At 45.2% G+C, this 24,397-nt stretch overlaps 1 protein-coding gene across 3 annotated transcripts in view; it reads right to left on the bottom strand.

Moving 5' to 3' along the window:
* Positions 1-380, bottom strand: part of PAX8 (paired box 8) — a 45,237-nt gene extending 44,857 nt beyond the window's left edge. For 2 of the 3 annotated variants that reach the window (XM_056861011.1, XM_056861009.1), the window contains exon 1: positions 340-354. Coding sequence is in view for 1 of the 3 variants with exons in the window: in XM_056861010.1 (XP_056716988.1) it covers positions 340-364 (25 nt within the window). In the remaining 2 variants the exon portion in view is untranslated. Of the gene's footprint in view, positions 1-339 lie in introns of all 3 variants that reach the window. The other variant, XM_056861010.1, reaches the window with a different exon arrangement.
* Between the last annotated feature and the right edge of the window lie 24,017 nt (positions 381-24,397).

Here is a 24,397-nt window from a genome sequence, read left to right as displayed (position 1 = left end):
CACCGGACGGGCGGCCGCCTGCCTCCAGGCCCTGTCTGCAGTCCCGGGGGGGGGGGACTCAAGGCCCGTGTTGAGCACGTTGGCCAGGCTCTTGCAGGTCGTCTTTGGGGGGCGGTTCAGGGCCGACTCGGGCCGGAGGAAGGGCGCGTCGAGGGGCCTTGGGCATCTCTGCGCCTCTCCGGGCCCCAACTGCGCCCAGGCGGCCTGGACTGTGGGGCCAGGGCGTCCCCCCACCCCCCGGCCGCCCCTCCCGTCCATCCTGCGGAGCGGGAGCCCCGGGAACTCTCCCCCCTGCCCTGGCCACCCCGGGTCTGCTCCGCGCAGCCGGAGAGCGCTTACCTGAGCGGATGGAGTTATGGGGCATGGCTCTCTGGCTGGGGAGGTGGGCTCTTTTGCCGAACGCGGAGACCCCCGTAGGCCGACGGGCGTCTGTCCTGGGGTTGGGGGCACTCCGAGCCCCCCAACTGGCGCTGCTGGGGAAGAAAGAGTCGCATGACCGAGAGTCGGGGGAAGGGGGGGGGGCTTCGAAATAGGGACCCACAAAGGCCAGCGGGTGGCTGACACCTGCTGAGATGTGGGGCGGAACTAGCCGTTGGTGGGAAGGGAATGGGGGAGGAGGAGGGCATGCTTGCGCCCCAGATCCTGTCTAGCAAGGGCTACTCTCCATCAACACCGGTATTCGAGGAGGGTCCCTAGAAGGCCGCGTCCACCCCCCCCCCCTGCCCAGGTGTAGCTCTGGGGCCCTGGGGTGCCCTTTACCTGCTCGGTGCTCTCCGCCGTCCCTGTCCGGGGGAAGAAGACCAAGGCGGTCCCGAATTGCCTTGGACGGCTTAGGAAGTTTTGTCCCCAGCGATAGAGGCATTTCAAGCGGGTTTTATCCCATGCCGTCCCCTCTAAGCGCTGCCTGGTAAAGCTGAGAGGCACTGGATTGGCTGCCTGGGGTTTTGGAGGGGGAGGGAAAGCAGGGGGGTCATGGCTGAGTGCCTTTAAGAGTTAAAAAAGAATGGCTCAGGAGCTGCTGTTTCATAAACCAGGCAGGCAAGTGGGAAGGCCTGACCAGAGAGGACTGTATTAATCTCCCTTGGCCATGGCTGGGTTGCCCGGCCCACTCTGTGGTTCTGGCCACCTTGCTCGGTTCCAGGCCAGTGGCTGGAGGCCACCAGCAGGCAAGGGGGGGGGGCTGCTGCATTGAATAGGTATATCAAGAGGATCCACTGCACCTGCAGGCCTGATCCATATAGGACCAAACTGGAAAATTCCCATTTGGAGCAGGTGTTCCAGACCCATCTCAGCACAAGCATAAAATGGCCTGTGTATCCGAGGCTAGCATGTGCAGGTCTCCCCATGCATTTGTATGGGTACACACATGCTGGTTTGCACTGGTACCTAGCATGTCTCTCCTGTTTGTATCCCTAGATTTGCATGGGTTGCTTCATGCATTTCCCTCTATGTGTGTGTGTGTGCGCGTGGCCATCCCAGCATACAGTCATGCATACAGAAGGATTAGCTATAGGACCAACGTATCATAACTTGCTTTGAAAATGCCAGCTGGAATTTGGGAAGTGTCTGTTTAGAATGGTTATAGAGCCATTGAAGACGGAGACAGCCAAGCCTAAAAATGATTCTGTAAACTGGAAACTTCATTCCAAAACTCAAAAGAGCACATGGTGTTATTTTCATTGCGGCATCCACTATTTATTAGATTTTTATTCCATCTTTCCACCAAGGAGCTATGGATGCCATATGGGATTGCCCTTTCCCCCGTTTTGTTTTCATGACAGCCCTGTGAGGTAGGTGACTGGACCAACTAGTGAGCTTCATGGCAAAGTATGGATTTGAATCTTGGTGTCAGACATTATTATTGTTGCTTCATAAAGTACATAATACATGAGAGCAACTGGAGTGAAAAAAGCAACAAGTTCCTGCTCAGAAGACTTTACAATCTGAAGTGAGATGGAAATTGAGAGATGCAAGAATAACTATTTCATGGATAGAAAAGAAATCGGAGAGGCTGTTTATTTAATTTAAGAATTCAACTCAGCACACAGTGAAAGGACCTAGGGAATATGTTCATACATGCTTTGGAGCCTCCCCACATAAATGTGCTCAGTGTAGTGTCTGCTTATCAAGAGTGTGCAAGTGTACAGAATGTGGCCAGGATGTTGAATGGCTTCCCCATGGAATATATGGCACAGATTCAAAAACAGTTCCGCTGTCTCACAGTGGGTTTCTCGGTCTAATTCAAAATGTTGTTTTGGACCTTAAAAGGCCTCAGGGATACGAGTCCAGAATAACCCAAGGGCTGCCTTCTCCACTATGAACTTACTCAAAGATGTCATCTACAGAGACCCAGGCATCAGATATGCTTGAGGGCAGGGCCTTTTTGATGGCAGCGCCAAGACTGTGGAACCCCCTTATCCTGGAGGCCAAGCTCAGCCCTCTGGTGCTGATCTGTCAGCAACAATTGTATAGAACCTTTGTCTCTGATTGACAACTGCCTGCCTGCCACGGGAGTGCAGCTTTGGAAATTGTCTGTCTTGTGCTGAATAGTTTGTATTACATACTCTGTTTTAGTCCATTCCATTGCTGGGTTGGCGTTATCTTGGTTAGGCAAACTGCTTTGTAGAACTGAGCAGTCCAAGAAAAAAAAAAGAGTGCAAATAAACAAAACATATTGAAATATTTTTAAATCCCCAAGTGAACAGCAGTCAACGTTGTTGTTTTTTAAATCCCTCAACCAAATGCTTTAATAAATTACAGGTTGCCATGAGAAAAGCACAGCTCCGGGAAGTCATTCTTGCTCTTATTGCTTTGTGCGTTGAAGGAAATTGGAGTAGGGCCCAGCCTGCCCAACACAGACAGCTCATATGGGGACGGCTGTAGGTCCCTACCCAGAAAGTTCTTTAAAGGTACTGCTCACGAAGTACCCCAATGCTGAAAAGATCTGCACTGGCTGCCCGTTTGTTTCCAGGCATACTTCTAAGGGTTGGTTCTTGGGGCCAGGGTGCTTGAAGGATTGCCTCCTCCCATATGGTCCAGCCTGAGAGTTAAGATATGCCTTACAAGGCCTGCTCTCTGTGCCTCTGCTTTCAGAGGTGAGACAGGTGGCAACCAGGAATGCCTCACCCCTTGAGGCTCCCTTAGGACCTACATTGCTTTCTTTTTGGTGCCAGGCCAAAATGTTTCTGTACATGCAAGCTTTTAGTTAAAGGGTTGGGTGTTTTGAAACACAATTTTAGTCTGGAAACTGTTGTTTTAAACTGTCAGTGGTCTGCTTTTAGGGTTTATGATTTTATGCTGGGCTGGAGTTTTTTAATGCTGGATTTTAATGAACCCTTTTTAAATGTTTTTATGTCTTTATTTTTTAAGCCATTTTGGGCATATTCCTGGACTGGCAATATTTTTTAAAAAATCTAAATAAATAAACAAATCAGCAGATGGGATGTAGATTCTGGATGGACAAAAGGAAGTCTTCCGGTCAAAGATTAATTATCTTGTGGAATAGACAGCCATGGGATGTAGTGATGTTTAGCTGGTTTGAAAAGGAAAATTTGGAAATTAATGGAAATTCATGGTCCATCAATAGTTACTAGCCATACTGACTGAATTGAACATCCATGTTCAGAGGCAGTAACTATCTCTGTACCAGTTTGTGTGCGCTCGCGTTCAGTAACAGGCAGCCTTTGGCCTCTGCCCTGCCTACAGGCCTGCCAGGGGCATCCGGTTTGCTAGTGTGTGAAACAGGTTGTTGGTCCAGATCCAGCAAGCCGGCTACTCTTGTGTTCTCATGTACTAGCACTGACTGGAGCCAGGACCGTAATTGGCAGTCAGTGAAGCTGACACAAAACCAGAATTAATATGTTCTTTTTATTTTATTTGTTTAAACCCCACCTTTCTCCCTAATAGGAACCCAAATCAGCGTACAAAATCACCTCCTCCATTTTATTCTCGCAACAACCCTGAAGGTAGGCTAGGCTGAGAGTGTGTGCTTGGCCCACAGTCACCCAGTGTGCTTCCATGGCAGAGTGGGGATCGAACCTGGGTCTCCCAAATCCTAGTCTGACACTTTAACCTCTACACTACACTAGCTGTTGCTTCCTAGTTGCCTCTGAAGACAGCTCCATATAAAGTCCGCCGCAGCTCTCAGTTCTTGAGCTTGCAGATCGTGGAGAGGTGTTTATCAAGTTAGCCATTTTCCTGAAAAGACAGGCGCCTGTGCAAGAAAACGATCCCTGGGGACTCCCGATTAAGTACGTGTTTTGCCAGCAGCTAGGCTTTCCCGGGAATACCCCTTCACAGACTACTGGAGGGTTTCTGAATTCCCTGCATCATCTGCTCTGCCTGGATGCAGCTGCAGCCTGTTTAACCTCATTCCCTTGACCCCTGCCTCCTGGCACTGGTTTAGAATGGAAACATCCACTCCTAGTTGTTTGGTGATGGAAATATATATAGGTCATCGGCATATTGATGCAAGTACACATAATTGTGCTTCATCTTGGCTCGAGTAAGGCGTTTAGCCAAAGGTTCGCAGGCAGGTGAAGAACAGGTGTTTGAAGGTAGAGCTAGACCAAAGTGGTTCTTCAGAGATGTTCTAGGAAGGAGTTTTATTGATAAAGTGCAGCCAGCAAGGAAGAATTGGTGGAATCATCCAGGGGAGACCTTCCTCTGTGAGTCAATGCAGGTCTTCAGCCATACAGCAAGCTGTGCTTCTTCTGGTGAGGACTCACATACCATGTTTTAGCTGCGGCACAGATTTTTATACCTCTACCACATTTGAGGTTTTTGAAACTTTTTTTCAGGTGCCAGTTTAAACATTGATGCGACAACTTTTAAAAATAATGGCGAAGACACCGTGAGATTTTTTTGGTACTTAAATGAGCATATATTGGGTTGGATCCAGACTAAATTTCCCACTGCAGAATGGAAATTTTCTGCCTCCCCCTTCCCACAGCAGCCCACTGGGGGAAAGGGGACCCTGAGGAACTACACGGGGTGGAGTCTGAATCAGGGAATTGGTGGAAAGGGCCAATTTAGTATGGATCCAACCCATTATATCTCTTTGTGGAAGCAGAGTTTCCTAACAGAAATGCTGCCACCGTGTTTTACAAGGAGATATTATATGGGTTCATTTAATGACTGGATAGCTTTCCCAGAAAAAACTCTGGAAAGGGCATTGGGGATGTTTAAAATTAAATTATGGTTGTACTTTGGTAGCTTTGCTCTTGGTCGTTCTGGTTTTGCCTTCCCTCCATTTTAATTACTATTTATTTCATTTATACCTCACTTTTCTCCACAAAGGAGACTCATGATAGCTTACAAAATCCTCCCCTCCTCAAATTTATTCACAACAATCCTGTAAGTTAGACTGAGAGAGAGTGACTGGCCCAAGTCATCCAGCAGCAAGCTTCCAGGACAGAGTGGGGATTTGAACCTAGGTCTCCCCGATCCTACTCCAACATTCGAAACTCTGCACCATGCTGGCATTTTTTCATTAAGCCATTCTATTTTTCAAGCAACTTAAATCATTTATCTGGTGGTGAGTGAAAGTGGATTCATGAGCCAGTCAGCACACTGCACAGTGGGTTACTCCTGGAAACAGGAAGAACTGGTTGCTCCTGGCTGGCTTCCGTTTGGAAGTTTGTATGCATGTCTAAAAAGGGGAGATTGTGGATCTGCAGCGGGCTTGCTGCTCAAGCTATATACATTTGTTTTTGTGCTTAATGGAGCAAGAAATTTGAAGCTGGTTCTGCAACCAAGCCTGCAATTTGTTGACCTCTCCCCTCCCACCCCACCCCTGTCCATCTTGGTGTAAATACCAGCTTTTCTCTGCCAGGCAAAGGAGATCCAGAAAACTTGCACTTATTTTATTTTAGTTTAGTTTTATTTATATTATTTATAGTCTGCCTTTCTCACTGAGACTCATAGTGTAAGTCTTAACGCAATCAACAGCAATCCAATAAAACAGTGCAACAGAGTTCGGATTGCAGAAATCTGAAAACAAGCAGCAATCTGAAGCAGAACTGAAACAAGCTGAAACAAAGCACAAACATTTAAATATGATAAATATGATATTGGGGAAGGGCCATGGCTCAGTGGTAGAGCATCTGCAGAAGGTCCCAGGTCAATCCCCGGCATCTCCAGTGAAAGGGACTAGGCAGGTAGGTGATGAAAGGCCCCTACCTGAGACCCTGGAGAGCCACTGCCGGTCTGAGTAGACAATACTGACTGTTGGACCAAGGGTCTGATTCAGTATAAGGCAGCTGCATCTGTTCATGTGATACGCTACAATAACACAGAAATGACATAATAGGAGCATACTGACAACCACAGACAGAGCACAGTAGTATTGTCAGAGGGTAATGTGAATGTGTGTATGTGGAGCAGGCGCTGGAAAAGAATTGTGTTAGGATCCTTTTATAGGCTTTTTAACATATCTTTGTAGGATGAAGCAAGGTTTTCATTTTAAGGCCTTGGAATATAAGAGCCATGCAAGGGATTCTGAGCCTTTGGGATGCTGTCGCTATCATGCTGATGCTGCAGAGATGATCCCTGTAGGTAAACGGGTTAGTGCTTCTCTCTTGCTGTATTACGGCTTTGAGCTGAATTCCTGTGGTGAGACCTACATTGACAGGGGTCTCTCTTTAGGGTTGCCAACCTCCAGCCGTCCATTTTTCAAGGAAGTAAGGCACACTCCTTTGATTCCTGAATGAATCTTCAAGCATACGGAAGGATTAGAAGCTTGAAAAAATCATTATGAAATGGGAATTTACCGGAAGCCCATAGCACCTTTAATGCTCCGTTGCTTTTTGCACATATTGTCTGTGTATGGACTGTCTTGAGCGTCTTTAGCGCCTTTTCTATAGTTTAAACGCTTCGCGTTATTTGTACATTGCATGCTTCAGACCTGTTGGTCTTCTACCCTTTTGGTCAACTGCGGTTGTTTCCTTTAGGTTCGATTTTCTAAACAGATTTATTAGCATTACCAATTTTGATATTCACGTGCCTCATTTTGAGCCAGTTTGTTCTTGTGCTTTTCCTTTGAATTCCAACCTCCAGGTACTAGCTGGAGATCTCCTGCTATTACAACTGATCTCCAGCCGATAGAGATCAGTTCACCTGGAGAAAATGGCCGCTTTGGCAATTGGACTCTATGGCATTGAAGTCCCTCCCTTCCCCAAACCCCGCCCTCCTCAGGCTGTGCCCCAAAAACCTCCCGCTGGTGGCAAAGAGGGACCTGGCAACCCTATCTCTCTTGCCTCACAACTTCTACTGGGGTTACTCAATGAAAGGTGGCCAACTCAGGTCATTAGAGGATCAAGCGACATGTGCCAGATTTGCTGTAATCTGCAAAGGACAGCACCTTGTCTTTGGGAGTCACCTCAATAACAAGGGTATAAGACTTTGACTACAATGGACCTTTAAACAAAGCACTGTGAATAGGAAGTGCAATGGACTTTCCATTGCTCACCAACACCTCAGACAAACCTTTCTTGGGCTTGTGGGGTGCCACTGTGTTCAACAAACTATCCAGTCTTTAGATCTTTGTATCTGAATTAATGCACTTTGTGACATCTCAAGTGAATGAGTGGGAAAGCACAAAATCGGTAATTTGAGCCAGTGGGGTTTTTAATAAAGAAGATTGCCTCCTTCGTTCTTCCGATGCAAGATTGCATCTAAATAAACTGAAATATCACTATAGATGGGAATAGAACCCACGATTGTGTATCCAGAGGTGTGTCTAAAACGTGGCATACAACTAGGATATTCATACCAGCCTTGATGCTTGGGGCAATACCTGTCTCTATGGTTCCATCTCTTTCAAGTCATGCCCTTCCAACTGAACAATGCAACAGTGAGGAGCATATGCCCCAGATGTTGTGGCTGGGTTGGAACTGTCCTTTAGAAGGCACACATGTTTTGGCGAATGTTGGTTCTGTATGCAAGGAGCCTGGTTGATGAATTATGTTCTGTGACTCAGCAACATCAGACCTTTGTTAACCATTATCGGCCATTTGATACTCCAGTGCTGGAGCTGATGAAAGGTTACAAATTTCTAAAGTGCAAAGTCTTCTGCAGGTTCAGAGACGTTTTCCTGATGGGGCGATGATTCTGGTACTGAAGGGGTGCGCGTGTGGGACTGAGTGCAGATGGACTTGCTGCTGCAGACTCCTGCTGCAGTGAGACAGAAACAGTTCACTAGCTGAACAGGTCACATTCTCCACCAATGGCTGACCTGCAAAAAAGGGTAAACACCTACCCTTGCTAACTGTAAATAAACTTTAGTTTCAAACATGCAAATATGTGGGGAAAGCCAATCCCACTGTAAAATCTGAAGAAGTGAGCTGTGGCTCAAGAAAGCTCATACCCTGCCAGAAATTTTGCTAGTCTTTAAGATGCGACTGGACTATTGGGGCGAAAACGCATGGGAGATTTTGCCTTGGATTTGCCGCTCTCTTGATGCATATTTTCCCCATATGAATTCTCAAAACTCTGCATGGGGGCTTATTTTTTCAGTTTTGAGAATTTGTCTGGGGAAAATGTGCATTTAAGAGAGTGGCAAATCCAAGGCAAAACCTCCCATGCATTTTTACACTTGCTCTTTTCTCCCACTTTAAAGTGTCTGACAGGCACTGGGAGATGAGGTAGATGTATCTTTATGTAGATGTCCACCTCCTATAGATGGGTATAGATGAGAGTTAATTGCCCATGCATGATCAGGTGCCAGGTATGAAGCTTAATGTTACTTTTTCCTCTGTCTTTTAATTTAAATCCAATTTAAAAAAAACATTTCTTTCTTTCTTAACATATCCCAGTTTTTCAATAAAATATAATTGTGGCAGCTTACAACCTCCAGTTGAAATGAAAAGCATAACAAAATCATAGAAAATACTATTAAAAGCAGCACCGAGTTGATAAACCTTAAATATCTGAAAGTTTAGCAACAGTTAAAACAGAAAAACTGTCTTAAAATGATCAGTGAATCAGCAGAGAAAGCAGATATAAAAGGTCTTCATGGTACGGAGTGTTACTGCATGTGGTCGAATACATGCATACATTATGCATATACCTGCGTGAATGTTATATTTATTTTAAAAATGTATACTCCACCCTTTCTGCTTTAGAAGTACTCTGAGCGAATATGCTCTTACCTCTCAAACAGAGTCCATGTTCACAAAGCTGACCTCAGAAACTCAGCAAGGAGCAACTAGCTGTCCTCTTACGCTTAGAGTTGCTGGCTCAGGTTTTAGCTTGGGACGAAGCAAAATGCCCGGGGAGCAATATCCTTATGTGCTTTCTCAGGCCTAACAACCTTCTAATGCCAATTAGAGGAATAACCCACATGCCAGCAATAAGGGTCTTTTCACTCATTAAAGATGCTCTGCAGCAAGTCTGGAACGTTTAAAGCAATTCTAAGCAGAATAAACATACATAGCATCAAGGTAGCAGAATTAACAAATCTGGAGTGTAACAAGGATGAAGAGGATCAAACACTTAGCTGAGGCAAGTAGTTATGACTCTGGTAAACAGAACCAGTGTGCAAGACCTGGGTTCAAATCCCCATTCTGCCATGAAACGTGTTGGGGACCTTAGTAAGGTTGCCAACCTCCAGGTACTAGCTGGAGATCTCCTGCTATTACAACTGATCTCCAGCCGATAGAGATCAGTTCACCTGGAGAAAATGGGGGCTTTGGCAATTGGATTCTTTGGCATTGAAGTCCCTCCCCTCCCCAAACCCCGCCCTCCTCAGGCTCCACCCCAAAAACCTCCCACCAGTGGCAAAGAGGGACCTGGCAACCCTAAGCATATAGAAGCTCTCCAATAAAGGTAATTGTTTTGTATTGTATATAGAAGCACTTGCTATTTTTTGAAGGCAGACAAGTACCTAGAACAACAACTTAGGCTGGGGACAGATGTAGATTTATTTTGTCCTGTTATAACCTCTGTTCATGTAGGGCTTGCAAATTTTGGAAACAACATGAACTGCCCTGTAGAGGTTTTTAGATTTATCACAGTTCTTGGTTATCATCCAAAACAATTGTGTTCTTAACTATAAGAGTATTTGCTGTACAGTGCTGACAAAGCTAATTTGGATCCGTGTTGTACTATTTTTTCCGCATCCCAGTGATATATGTGGATATGTATACTCCATTTTTTATTTTGCTTTGTCGCTTTAGCGTGCCAGTTTATAATGATGGCTAGTCTTGTCTGCCAGTAGCTTCTCTCTTTGTTCCTCTGCACCTCTGTTCACTTTTCATATCCCTTTTGCAAAGGTCTTTACAGGAACCCGCCTCCCAAATGTGTTTAGAAATAACTCATTCAGTTTGGGACAGCCTCACAGAATGCTGAGACTGATTACAACTTATACAGAATTAAGCATAGAACTGAGTAGTTAGGGTTATTCCAAAGGGACAGAGCATTGTATAAATTAAATGGATCCATACATTAAAAGGGGCTTTCAAATGAATTACTAAAAACAACAACACACAATTAATGAATAGTATGGGATAATATATTTGTTATACTGTTACAAAGCTGTCCCTTTGCAACTTTTATTCTAATTCAGCTCTGAAGCTCTGTAAGCACAGTTAATTCAACAGCCACTGGACACAAAGTCCCTCTCTTTTCCCTGTATGCACTGACTTTGCTCAGTTAATAGCTAAACGTTTCTCAGGGAGGAAGAACCAAGATGTGTGTGTGTGTGTGTGTGTGAGAGAGAGAGAGAGAGAGAGAGAGAGAGTTTTCTGCCAGTGCTACAGATGCTAGCTCAAGAACATTGCCACCCAGTGGCCCTTCTGACAAATGCCAGTTTACCAGATGCCCCTATAGGCACCTGCTTTGGGTCAGATATAATGCTAAGTCATATGAAACAGCCAGTCTTCAGTGATACCGATGTATGATTTGGGGTGGCATTCTAGGACGTCAGCAAGGAAATACTATAATTGGCATGGAGGCATTGTGCCTTAAATGCTTTCTGTAAAAACAAAAGTTTGGGAGGGCCTCTTATAGAGATTAGTCTAGTGGCAGCAGACATATAGAGCATGGAGTGGCCCGAGGCTTATTTCATAGTCCAAAACCCAAGTTCTTTACTTATAGGTTGGAACGTGGGCATCATGCATGAAAGTGTGCAGTACTAAAACGAGGCTTTGACCTTAGATTATTTTAAGTATCTTGTAAGGAGAGCCAGCGTGGCATAGTAGTTAGGAGTGGCGGATTCTAATCTGGAGAAACATGTTTGATTCCCCAGTCCTCCACATGAGCGGCAGACTCTAATCTGGTGAACTGGATTGGTTTCCCCACTCCTCCACATGAAGCCTGCTGGGTGACCTTGGGCCAGTCACAGTTCTCTCAGAACTCTCTCAGCCCCACGTATAGGGTTGCCAGGTCCCTCTTCGCCACTGGTGGGAGATTTTTGGGGTGGAACCTGAGGAGGGTGGGATTTAGGAAGGGGCGGGACTTCAAAGCCATAGCCCAATGGCCAAACGGCCATTTTCTCCAGGCGAACTGATCTCTATCGATTGGAGGTTAGTTGTCCTGCTACTACCTGGAGGTTGGAGGAGAAACCAAAACAGCACACAAGGCAACAATGCAATAAAAATACATTAAAGTGAAAGTGTGAAATTTGTGACAACTTATCTATATAGACATGTACAAAAATACAATGTACAAACGATTACAAATTACAAACACATAAAAATGCACATAGAACAACCAACAATCCCAGTCGCAAACAAAGAAGGTTAAATAATAATACACAAAGGTAGATCTTGTTAGAAGGATAATTATTTAACCTTCTTTTTTTGCGACTGGGATTGTTGGTTGTTCTATGTGCATTTTTATGTGCTTGTAATTTGTAATCGTTTGTACATTGTATTTTTGTATATGTGTATACAGATACGTTGTCACAGATTTCACACTTTCACTTTAATATATTTTTATTACATTGTTGCCTTGTGTGCTATTTTGGTTTCTCCATTGACTATACAGCACAGAGCCTATTTTTTTCCAGGACTACCTGGAGGTTGGCAACCCTACCCACCTACCTCACAAGGTGCCTGTTGTGGGGAGAGGAAGGAATGTGATTGTAAGCCGCTTTGAGACTTCTTTCTGTAGAGAGAAGCGGGGTATAAAAATTCTTCTCCTTCTCCTAAGGAGGCAATCGTGATTTGGGATGGCACCAAATGGTGTGTGCGTGCGGGGTGGGGTCAGAAGGGTACAAACTTCAGGTACCTCTAAAAAAAGAAATGGGAGCCAGAGACTTTATTCTCATTTAATCCCACTGGCAAGTGCTTTCCTTTTGCTATTTTAGCCCTCCTTCTCCAGTCTGCGTGAACACTCGTCATGGTGTTGTGGCAGCAGTAGGGCAGCCTTGATTTCCCTCTCCTTTTCCCATAGGAACTGGGCTGCCTGGAAAAAAAAAGCCCATCTCATTCATGGCTAGGAATTTGTCAGGAGCAGCTTGGCAAGTAATAAATCACTACATGATGGGGGAGGGGAAATGGGGGGGGGACAAAGGCATGGTGAGAAGGAGAGGTGGGGACAAGGGCATCGCTTGTTGTTTTGAGACCCCCCTCCCCCAAACAAAACATTAACTGAAGAGGTACCTGCAAACATGCTGAGGAAGTCAATGAAGGAAATGGGGAGTAGGTCTTGAAAAGATTTCTCACCCCTTCCCCAAAAACCCTTTTGTGTTTGACAAACGTCCACATCCTAAGGCTGGGAAGGCAGAACTTTACATTGAAGGTTGCGTTACTAGCTGAACTGCTAAGCTCTGCAGCAGCAGACGGGAAAGAGGGAGAGTGCGAATGGAAAATCACATGAAGGTGGGAGGGCACCCTGTATGAAGATTTCCCTCTTTGCATGCAGTACAGAAGAAGCCTGGTTTAAATCCCAAGACAGCATTTCAGGGTCCATCTCTTTTGGAAGCTTCCTGGAGCATTCCAGCAAAGCCTGGAATGAACCAAAGAGAGGGGATATGTGGTTGTAGCTACTGCTAAGCAAAAGGAAGTAGAGTAGGGTTGCCAGGTCCCTCTTCACCACCGGCGGGAGTTTTTTGGGGCGGAGCCTGAGGAGGGCGGGGTTTGGGGAGGTGAGGGACTTCAATGCCATAGAGTCCAATTGCCAAAGCTGCCATTTTTCTCCAGGCGATCTGATCTCTATCGGCTGGAGATCAGTTGAATTAGCAGGAGATCTCCTGCTGCTACCTGGCAGTTGGCAACCCTAAAGTAGAGGGATATTTATTTGGTCTGAGTTAGGGTTGCCAGGTCCCTCTTCACCACTGGTGGGAGGTTTTTGGGGTGGAGCCTGAGGAGGGTGGGGTTTGGGGACTTCAGTGCCATAGAGACCAATTGCCAAAGCGGCCATTTTCTCCAGGTGAACTGATTTTTATGGGCTGGAGATCAGTTGTCATAGCAGGAGATCTCCAGCTAGTACCTGGAGGTTGGCAACCCTAGTCTGAGTGGGTATAAGGACAAAAGGAGCAACTCATACAGAGAGCTCTGGAGCCCCTCCCCTGGCTTTTGAAAGAGTCATGTCTAAAACTCTCAGCAATATGGTGGTGAGAGACTTGCTTTTCCAGCTGAACGCTGAGCATCTGACATAAAATAATGCAGATAATGAACGTAGCGGGGTGGTGGAGGGGTGGCTTAAAGGGCAGTCCAAAAACTGTGGTTCCTGGCTACTGCCAAAGAAGACCAACCCCGATGCATACAGTCTGCCCAAATGTGAAAACATTCCAGATGCAAATTCTGCACTTGCTTCAGCAGAACTCAAATCAGAGAGGAGTTTGCTGTAGCAGACATAGCGCCACTCTAAACAGGGATCAGCAATCCTAAAGAGAAACAACCAAACTTGTTCAATTTCCTATTGCAGTTTGAGCAGAAGTACTGTATGATTTGTTTCTCTCTCGTTTTAATGCCTTTTAAAAAAAGAACCACTCCTTCACTGTTTGTTAATCTTGTGACCTGCGTATCAGTTATGGCCCCCTGCTTGGTGTGCTCCCTTCAGGGGCTCACTCTGAGTGTCCTTTTGTGATTTGTAATAGTATTGCTGCAAATGTTGGTTGACGTGGTCTTTGTTAGGTTCAGAATGGTGGATCGATAAAAAGACCCTAGTTTTTCAGAGATAGCTACCCCCAATAGTTTTCTTAAATATCCATGGGAACTCTGGGGAGGTAAGTCCTCCCAACAGAAGGAGAAGGTGTGGTCTGGGTGCGTGAAGAAAGAGCAGCAGCTGTAACTTTTAATTTAAAACAATACCGAGTAATATAAATATGGATCGAATAAAAATGTTTGGTGCCTAAAGAGAAAGGTTGATTTCTAAAAGAAGCAAAAAAAAAACAAAAAAACCAAAAAAGAAAAAGAAAACAATTGCATGGGAAGTTTTGTTTTAGCTGTGGAGGGTAGATATAATTTGCAATAATATTCACTGGCACCTCGAGTAGAAGAGAGGAAGGATCCTTTTAAACTGCAATATTGATTTCCGAAGGAGAAACATTCTTTCTTCTGGTTTACCACAGGGAGGGAAGCAAGTGCTAGCATAGAATAATTTAGAATTTTGGGAACAAAGATGGGCTCTTTGAACATTACAATTTTGTCCATCCCATGTATTCAAAATGTATCTGTTCTGAAAACTAATGCCCACTTAAGACATGCAAGCATCCATTTGCCTCAGTGAAAGGAATTTTTCCCCCCTGGTCTTTACTTTTAGCTGTTGCCATGCACAGATTCCACAACCTAATTTCACAGCTGGGATATATTAATTTATTAGAATTGTTTACAGTGTCTTTTAAAAAAAAATTCTGAATCGTTACCCTACTTGGTGTATAATCAGAAGAGTTTGTGTTTTGGTGTGCTGTTCGGTCAGATGGACATTTCCAAATAATTTTACTTGCCTTTACCATCTTTTATTCCATGTCGCAATCATCATTATTTCCAGATTACATTTTACCAGTTTGCAGCTGAAATAGTGACTTGCCTATAACTGCTGAGGTGGAGGTAGGATTGTCAGGTCCCTCTTCGCCACCGGCGGGAGGTTTTGGGGGCGGGGCCTGAGAAGGGCGGGGTTCGGGGAGGGAAGGGACTCCAATGCCATAGAGTCCAATTGCCAAAGCGGCCATTTTCTCCAGGTGAACTGATCTCTATCAGCGGGAGATCAGTTGTAATAGAAGGAGATCTTCAGCTACCTGGAGGTTGGCAACCCTAGGTGGAGGAGAGGGTAGCACCTGAACTTTATTAGAATTGTCTACTTATGTTCTGTTGAGGAACTACCTTTTGGGGGCTTTTCAGCATTAGCTTTAATTCATCATCAATAAAGAGTATATTTAGTGACAGCAAATCATGGTAGGATGAAGGGCAGAGATTACAATCCTTTTCTGGGAGTAAGCACCATTGAGTAAAATGGGACATACTTCTGAGTAGACCTGTTTAGGATTGCTCCCAAACAGAACAGGCAATTGTGATAACACTCCTTGTGTAACTGACTCATTGAATTTTCTGGATAATATATTAGAAACCTTAAGGTAAAAAACTGAGCCCAGGCTGGTTTGACCTTTAGAATAGGAATGACTTGATGTTTGCAAAGAAGGTATTGGAAATTCAGAATTGCCTTCCTCCTAATGCCGATTTTCTGTCATGCTGAGCACCTCATATGTTTGCTTTGATGATTTGCTTGCAACTCAAAACTAGCAAGTGGTATTTCGAACGGTTTTATATCTGCACAGCGGTGGCATCCGGCATGAAGGATGGCTGGGTAGCAAGTGTTGTTGCACGCTCGCAGGACCGGCCTGCTTGGATGATATATGCCTGGAGTCATCGTGGGCAGGTCATGCGTCATTTAAAATCAACTACTTTTGCGCCTGTGCAGTTGGTGGCATTAATCATATCAGTGCATGCAGTTCACAGGCAGCTGTGCACGAATGCGTCAAATCTTTACGACCAGTAGTGTAAGAGTGCATGTGCAGCTTCTGCTCCCACAAAGTTGGTGGAATTCATCCAGCACATGCTGAGCATGTGCTGGATCAAACTACAAGTCTCAGGCGGACAAGCACATTTAAAGCCAGTAAATACAAACAAACACAAATATGCTCGGCCAGAGAGGGAACAGAGAGTTGCTTGAGAATAGAGACACAAGCCACATGGCTCCAAAGCTGGACTGAAACACCCTTTTTTGTTGTGTTGGGTTTTTTTAAACACAAAGATGACAGATGAAGGATGGGAAACAGAAAGCGGCATCATAATGTGTGTATGCAATTCTGAATGCTTGAAAAAAAAAACTTTTTTAAGGATGCTAATCACAATCTGTGACTCAATTGCCATCTGAATCTAGGATCTGTGTTTTAGTGGTCAAAATCACCACTCTGGAGAGGCAGGGATTAATTCATAGAAAAGGGACTGCAGGTCTCCAGTCCACCCGGATGTTACTGTCTAACTCCTAGTCTCCAACGTGAGCTACGAATACTCAGAGGAAATTCACTTTGCACATGCCTTCTTTTCTTCACAATTACTTCACATAGTTAAGAGCTATTGAGACGGGTTCACAGGGGCTCTGGGTACATGATCTGCATTTGCTGTCTGGAATGTGCAAAGAAGCAGGAAGAAGAAGCCGCGTTCCTCTTAGGCAAAGATTTGCTGCTGTGGAGTACCTAGGGTTGCCAGCCTCCAGGTACTAGCTGGAGATCTCCTGCTATTACAACTGATCTCCAGGCGATAGAGATCAGTTCACCTGGAGAAAATGGCCGCTTTGGCAATGGGACTCTATGGCATTGAAGTCCCTCCCCTCCCCAAACCCCACCCTCCTCAGGAACCGCTCCAAAAACCTCCGTGGAGAAGAGGGACCCGGCAGCCCTAAGCATTGGCAGTCTGCCAAGTGAGCAAGCCTGGTTGGGAGAATAATGGCTCTCTGGGTCCAGGTGGGTTAAAGCAAGGCATGGCTGTGGAGGGTGGAGCTTAGCTGGAGGGCTGGGTGTGAAGTTGGGGCTATAATAAGGGAGGAAGGGGAAATGGGAAGAGGCTGACTGGAAGAGAAGAAGAAGAGGGAAGAAGGAAGTGGGTTGCAGCATCTTCTCCTATGTAATGCAGTGTACCACACCTTTAGGTGGGTGAATTGGTGAATAAAGCAAAAGAGTGACTGGACTGGTGATTTCAAGACCCCCATGGGCTGCAGGTATGACGTTCCCCTGCCCCCCAGAGGTTGCTACACTCTGTAACATAAGAATATAAGAAAGGCCCTGCTGGATCAAACCAAGGCCCATCAAGTCCAGCAGTCTGTTCACACAGTGGCCAACCAGGTGCCTCCAGGAAGCCCCCAAACAAGACGACTGCAGCAGCACCATCCTGCCTGTGTTCCACCACACCCAAAATAAAAGGCATGCTCCTCTGATACTAGAGAGAATAGGTATGCAGCATGACCAGTATCCATTCTAACTAACAGCCATGAATACCCCTCTCCTCCATGAACATGTCCACTCCCCTCTTAAAGCCCTCCAAGCTGGCAGCCATCACCACATCCTGGGGCAGGGAGTTCCACCATTTAACTATGCGTTGTATGAAAAAATACTTCCTTTTATCTGTTTTGAATCTCTCGCCCTGCAGCTTCAGCAGATGACCCCGTGTTCTAGTATTATGGGATAAAAACTTCTCCCTGTCCACTCTCTCCAAACCATGCATAATTTTATAGACCTGTATCATGTCTCCCCTTAGCTGCCTTCTTTCCAAGCTAAACAGCCCTAAGCGTCCTAACCGCTCCCCATAGGACAGTTGCTCTAGTCCCTTAATCATTTTGGTTGCTCTTTTCTGCACCTTCTCAAGCTCTGTAATATCCTTTTTTAGGTGTGGTGACCAGAACTGTACACAGTATTCCAAGTGTAGTCTCACCATAGATTTGTACAAGGGCAGTATGATATCAGCAGTTTTATTCTCTATTCCTCGTCTAATTATGGCCAGCATGGAATTTGCCTTTTTTACAGCATCCGCACACTGGGTTGACATCTTCATTGAGCTATCCACTTCCACCCCAAGATCCCTTTCTTGGTTTACTGTAACACAATATAGTAAACAGTTGCTGACAGTTAAAATAATTCAATAAGTACATCTTTTTTAAAAGATCGTTGAAAATTGATGGAAGTGAGGTTGACTGTGGTGCAGACTGTAAAAAAGGTAAAGGTAGTCCCTTGTACAAGCACCGGGTCATTCCTGACCCATGGGGTGACCCATAGGCTGACTGTGTTTACGGGGTGGTTTGCCATTGCCTTCCCCAGTCATCTACACTTTACCCCCAGCAAGCTGGGTGCTCATTTTACCGACCTCAGAAGGATGGAAGGCTGAGTCAACCTTGAGCCGGCTACCTGAAACTGACTTCCATTGGGATCGAACTCAGGTCGTGAGCAGAGCTTGGACTGCAATACTGCAGCTTACCACTCTGTGAGGTAAACTCTTCTATATCCTATACAAGACATGATGATAAAAAAACCCTTCAGTTCTGCTGAATGCTTCTGTCATGACATTCTTATCAGTGGGTTGTGCCTTTAAATTCCAACCCTGACTTGGAGGTGTTGGCTTGAACAATAATATTAAGGTTAAAGCCTCTTCAGCGCAAAAATGGCTGCGCTTCTCACAACAGCCCCTCAAGGAAAGCCTTGACCTTACTACAACAGTCCTACAACTTCATTGTACCAATGGGGAGCTCGTTCTAAGGGCAGGTGGCTTGCCCAAGGTTCTCAGAATGCCTATTGGAGCAGGGATGTTACCTTTGTAAGGCCAACATTCATACTCTCTTTCAGGCAGAAGTGGCACGTTACAGCCTGGACGGAGGACACATCTCTCAGTCTAACAATTGTGGCGAGCATCAGCCTGCCAGTGGACTGTAGCACTGGCTAGCAAACAGATGCTCCCCCCCGCAAAAAATGTTCAAGGGCTAGGGTTGCCAACTTCCAGGTACTGGTTGGAGATCTCCTGCTATTACAACTGATCCCCAGCAGATAGCGATCAATTCATAGGCTTGCCAGGTCCTTCCTCTCCTCTGGCGGGAGGTTTTTTTGGCGGTGGTGAAGTATGATTGTGCACGCGCGCGGCCGTGCCAATGCGATTGCATCACTTCCGGTTTACATCTGGAAGTGCCGCATCACAAGGGGCCTTTACCACTGAAACTGGGAGTTTGAGTGGTAAACAGCCCCTTGCGATGTGGCACTCCCGGGTGTAAACCGGAAGTGACGTGGCAAGGTAGGCGTGTATGCATGCGTTGCTCGCCGACCTTCAGCTGGTCAGCGGGCAGCCAGGTGGATTGACGGGGGTTTGCCCGCCACCACCTGGCACTTGTGTAACACGGTCAGCACGTGGGCTCCACTTAATATTAAGTGGAGCCCACGTGCTGACCTGGTTAAACAACTGTGTTACTACAGCATAGGTTTTGTTTTTGTTGTGAAAACCACTTGGCAACCCTATCAATTCACCTGGAGAAAATGGCCGCGTTGGCAATTGGACTCCATGGCATTGAAGTCCCTCCCCTCCCCAAACCCCGCCCTCCTCAGGCTCCGCCCCAAACACCTCCCACTGGTGGCGAAGAGGGACCTGGCAACCCTATCAAGGGCTGAGTGACATTAAGAGTGACAAAGTGGGAGAGAGCCTGCCACCTTTGCTCCCTTTTGAGAGCTCTGAGTTTGATGCCGGCTCTTCCTGTTTCTTGCCCTGGCCAGCGCTGGAAGCGAGAAGAGTCAGCACCCCCCTCTGAGCCCTTAAAAGTTGATGGAATCCCAGATGTGGCCTTCAGGCTGAAAAAAAATTGCCCAGCCCCAGTTTAAGTAGATGCCAGTGGGCCCCTCTGCCACATAAGGGGAGGCCAGAATGTAGTCAAGAAGTACTGCTTTTAGTAGTTTACCCACACTGCCAAAATGCTTGGTGTTGGGGATACAATGACTCTGCACCACAGGAATAATTGAAGACCGGGGATGGATTACACTGATAGATCAGAGAGTGCCAAAGGGGCTGGAAGAGGGAAAAGTCAAGGGGGCGCAGATGTTTGCTGCTCTCCCACACCTCAAGCAAGCAGCCCAAATCCCTGCCTTCACATCCCATGATGCCCTGGGAGGCACAAGACTCAGCTGAGGAGGGCAGGATTTAATTCTATGCATCATTAAGTAGTCCTCTCGCGGCAGTGTCCCCCTATACATCATCCATGCTGAGTACCCTGCACGCTGACATTACATTAGTGTCTGGAAATGAATTTCCTCTTTTATAGGGAAATTGAGAATCCACCAAGAAGAAAGAACGGAAGGGGTGGAAAAAAAAAACTTTAAAACCAATTATTGGAGCATTTATGAGTCTTGCTGCTCTCCCTAGCCTCACGCTGCCCCCACATCTCTCCTTTGCCTCGATGCAAATGAGCGTTTTATAGTTAATAGATTAAGAAAAGAAAGAAACATTGATAGATTAGGAATTAGTGCGGTGGTTTTTAACTATTCCTTCCCCTGCCCTCTGTGTACACTGCGCTGTCCACTTCTCAGGCACCTCCAAACTGCCAGAAATTTTCAGATATGGACAGGACCTGAGAGAAGTGGGGGAGCATTCTTTGTCATGTTAAAATGGAGTAACCAAAGGACAAGTTGTATGTGCGTGCTTGTTAGGGAAGCGTATACACATAGATCTGCATGATCGTGGCAAACAAAGACCCTGCTTTCAGTCCTTTCTGGTTGTGAACCACAGGAACGTAAGAAGAGCCCTGCTGGATCAGACAAGTGGTCCATCTAGTCCAGTGTTCTGGGTCACATAGTTGCCCACCGGTTGCTCTGGAGGACCAACAAACAGGGCATAAGGCAAAGGCCTCCCCTGATTTTGCCTCCTAGCAGTGGTATTCTGAGACGTGTGTGTGTGTGTGAAGTGCCATCAAGTCGTAGCCGACTTATGGCGACCCCTTTTTGGGGTTTTCTTGGCAAGAGACTAACAGAGGTGGTTTGCCAGTGTCTTCCTCTGCACAGCAACCCTGGTATTCCTTGGTGGTCTCCCATCCGAATATTAACCAGGGCTGACCCTGTTTAACTTCTGAGATCTGACGAGATCAGGCTAGCCTGGCCCATCCAGGTCAGGGCATTCACTGCCTCTGAATTTGCAAGTTCCTTTTAGTCACTGTGGCTAGTAACCATTGATTGGCCTAGCGTCCATGGAGCTGTCTAATCCCCTCCTTTAAAGCTATTTATGCTCATGGCCATTACTACACCATTAAATTTCTCCATTTAATTTGATGGGAGTCCAATAGCACCTTAGAGACCAACAAGATTTTTGGGGTATGAACGTTTGAGAGTCAAAGCTCCCCTTGTCAAATTCCTGATCAGCCCTGATCTGATGAAGGGAGTGTGATTCTTGAAAGCTCATACCCCGAAAGTCTTGCTGGTGTCTAAGGTGCTACTGGACTTAAATCTATCTGTTCTACTGCAGTCCCTCTGAAACCATTTAATTTGTCATTAAGTATAGTACTTCCTTTTTGTCTGTTTGGAATCTATTGCCCATCAACTTCATTGGGTGCCCGAAGTCGTAGGACATCTATTCTCCTTTGCGTTATGAGTACATTTTGATTCCTGTTAACCGTGGATGGATTTCTTATTCCTTGTGCTCCACTTTTTTTTTGTCTTCAGGGACCATCCCAACCATGCAGGTTTTGACTGCCTTTCCTCCTTGATCTGTTGTGGAGTTGGGGTATTCTGGAACAAAGGGTCATGCCCAAGTCTAGTTTTCACATACACATAGCGACGAAAGACAGGCCTCCATCAAGATATTTACATGCCAAGAAGCCAAGGCACTAAAACTGCAGAAGCGGAACTACAGAAACAATAAAGCTCTGTTGCATTGTCAGGCTTGAGACTGTGTTGTTCAAAATGTCCTTGCCTTGTTAACACAAAATGTTCGTTGCTGTTTGGCCAGAGGAAGAATGACAACACAACCCCCTAAGGAAAGTTATGCCCTTCTAAACCCCACGGACTTCAATGGATTAAGGAGGACATGTAACTCTTCTTAAGATTGTGCTGTTATTCTCTTAAATTGGTTTTGACCTGGGTCCTTGGAAAACTGGCTGGGTAAATTGTATATGGAACTATATGGGACCTAAGGTCATGGGACCCCACCCAAGAGCTAAGGCCAATGATAATAAGTTGGCATGCTATTACTACAGGGAGATTAAATGGCACATCTAATTTGAAAGGCTGGGGGGGGGAGAGGAAATTGGGACATTCACACCCCAAAGCTCCACCCTTTGTACTGCCAGAGCTATAATTTACAGCTGAAGTCTGCTCCTTAGGCCTTATGTTAGAGTTTGTTTATTCTACAAGGCATATAATGAAAAGCTGCCTTTTTGCCATCTCCCAGTCTCGATCCTTCTGATCTTCCTGTCTAGGAGTGGCAGGAAGAAAAATACCCCAGAGAAATAATTCCTTCCTTTTCCCCACCCTAAAGTTCCAGGTGGGTTACTTTAGGTCAGACTCAGGTCATGTTGAGGAAACACCAACTGCCCATTTGTCTAAGAAGAAAACCGATCCTTTTAGGCCTCATCCTTTCTCAGGTTTCTCTAGACAGAAAGCTTCACACACAACCACCTCAGGCCATCAAACTCTGCTGTCTCCGGGATTTCAGAAACGGGGAGTGGGTTGTTCTGTACATTCCAGGATGACCACCAAAACACAGCTGGATCTGTCCTCAGAGATCTCAAAAGATCCTGTCTGGTCAGAGGAAGGAGGAACAGTTAGAGGCATTCTGAAATCTAAGAAGCAAGTGCCTGGTGTGTTTTAATCATGGAAAGCTTTTCATTAGTAGAAGAATATATCAAACACACTGGGTTGGAGCTAATGGAAAAACTTGTAGAATGAGTTGGTGGAGCAGATCTCTCTCCCACCCCCAACCTTCTCATTCCTAAAGTAGTCCATCCCTAAACTCCTTTCTGAGGGTAAGGAGAGCCTCACCCACAGAGAGAATTCACCGTGCTATGAGATACTAGAGTGACAAGGGGAACTAGGAAAATTGTCTCCTCTTCCATTCTCTGCTGATGCAAGCCACCAGTGGAAGAGGAACAAGGTGGTTGTTTTACCAAATTCCTGTTAATCACTGCAGAAATCCCATACTGTGGTGTGTTTTGCTTGTGGGGCTCTCTAACCCAAGAGAGTCTGTGGGACAAATCACAGGCTGCTTAAGGAACACGAAGGTGGAGAAAGATCTGCTCCACTACTTGTTCTGTAAACTTTTATCCTGGATCCAGTTCATTTTAATTACATCCTAGAGAATATGAGTGAGTTCAAAACAACCTGCACTACAAAACCAACACAACAGAGTAAGGTTTACAATCAATTCAAACTCATTAAAAAATTAGCGAAATCATTTCCCTCAATGTCACCTAACTGTTGGAATGTAACAAAGAAGTAGGATCTTTTCATCATAGTTGGTGGACTTGTGAAAAAGCTAAGAAATTTTGGGAGATGATACATAATGAAATAAGAATGATTCTACAACAACACCTGAAATGATGCTATTAAGTATGATACCAGACAATATTTTCACTTATCGAACTTTTTTGATATATGCCACCACAGCAGCTCAAGCGATATATGCAGCTAAATGGAAGACTGACGAGATACCGACCCCAAAAGACTGGATAAATAAGATGCTAGAATTGACAGAGATGGCGAAACTAACAGCTTTGATAAATCAGACTGATAATGCACAATTTATGGGGGAATGGGAGGCGTGGAGAATTTACTGTGAAAATCAATTTGTAATGGGTTCATTTAAAGGATATTCTTTGATTTAATCTTTATATATACTTTGTACTATGGTTATACTAAGGCAGTTGATTAATACACTTTTACCAAGATAAGATATTAATACATTAATTAAATAATATGAGGATTAATTTTGTTAGCAAAAGTATATACAATCTATTTTTAGATGGAAGGGAGTGAGGGGGAAGTCATTAAACATTTTAATTTACTATGATTAATAATTTGATATTATTATCAATTTTAGAAATAGATGATGATGTATAAGCTGATAATTTGAATGGAAAAATAATAAAAACTTTTATAAAAAAAATTCAAACTCTGAAGAACTCTCCACATAATCAGGTTGTGTTTTTTTTTAGTGGAGAGACCATTGGAGACTCAGGGTTGAATGTTCACTTTATATACAAAGCATAAGTGGAGGCAAACCGACACTCCTGCAGCTGGCAGCAGATCTCCTCCCATGATTCTACCTCTCAGTTCCTCTACTGCTTGTTTATTCCAAAACTGCCAACTGCGTTATCTCTCTCACACCTACCGACCCTGCAGAGAACTTGTATTTTATCAGTGTCTGAATTCCATCAGAAAATTCTTTCTGGCAAACAGTTCATAGTAATCAGATGGCCAAGCTTACACAACCCATCCCAAATT

The sequence above is a fragment of the Euleptes europaea genome, chromosome 14 (assembly GCF_029931775.1).
Source record: "Euleptes europaea isolate rEulEur1 chromosome 14, rEulEur1.hap1, whole genome shotgun sequence".
Lineage (NCBI taxonomy): Eukaryota > Metazoa > Chordata > Lepidosauria > Squamata > Sphaerodactylidae > Euleptes > Euleptes europaea.
This window is presented reverse-complemented; position numbering and strand designations above follow the sequence as displayed.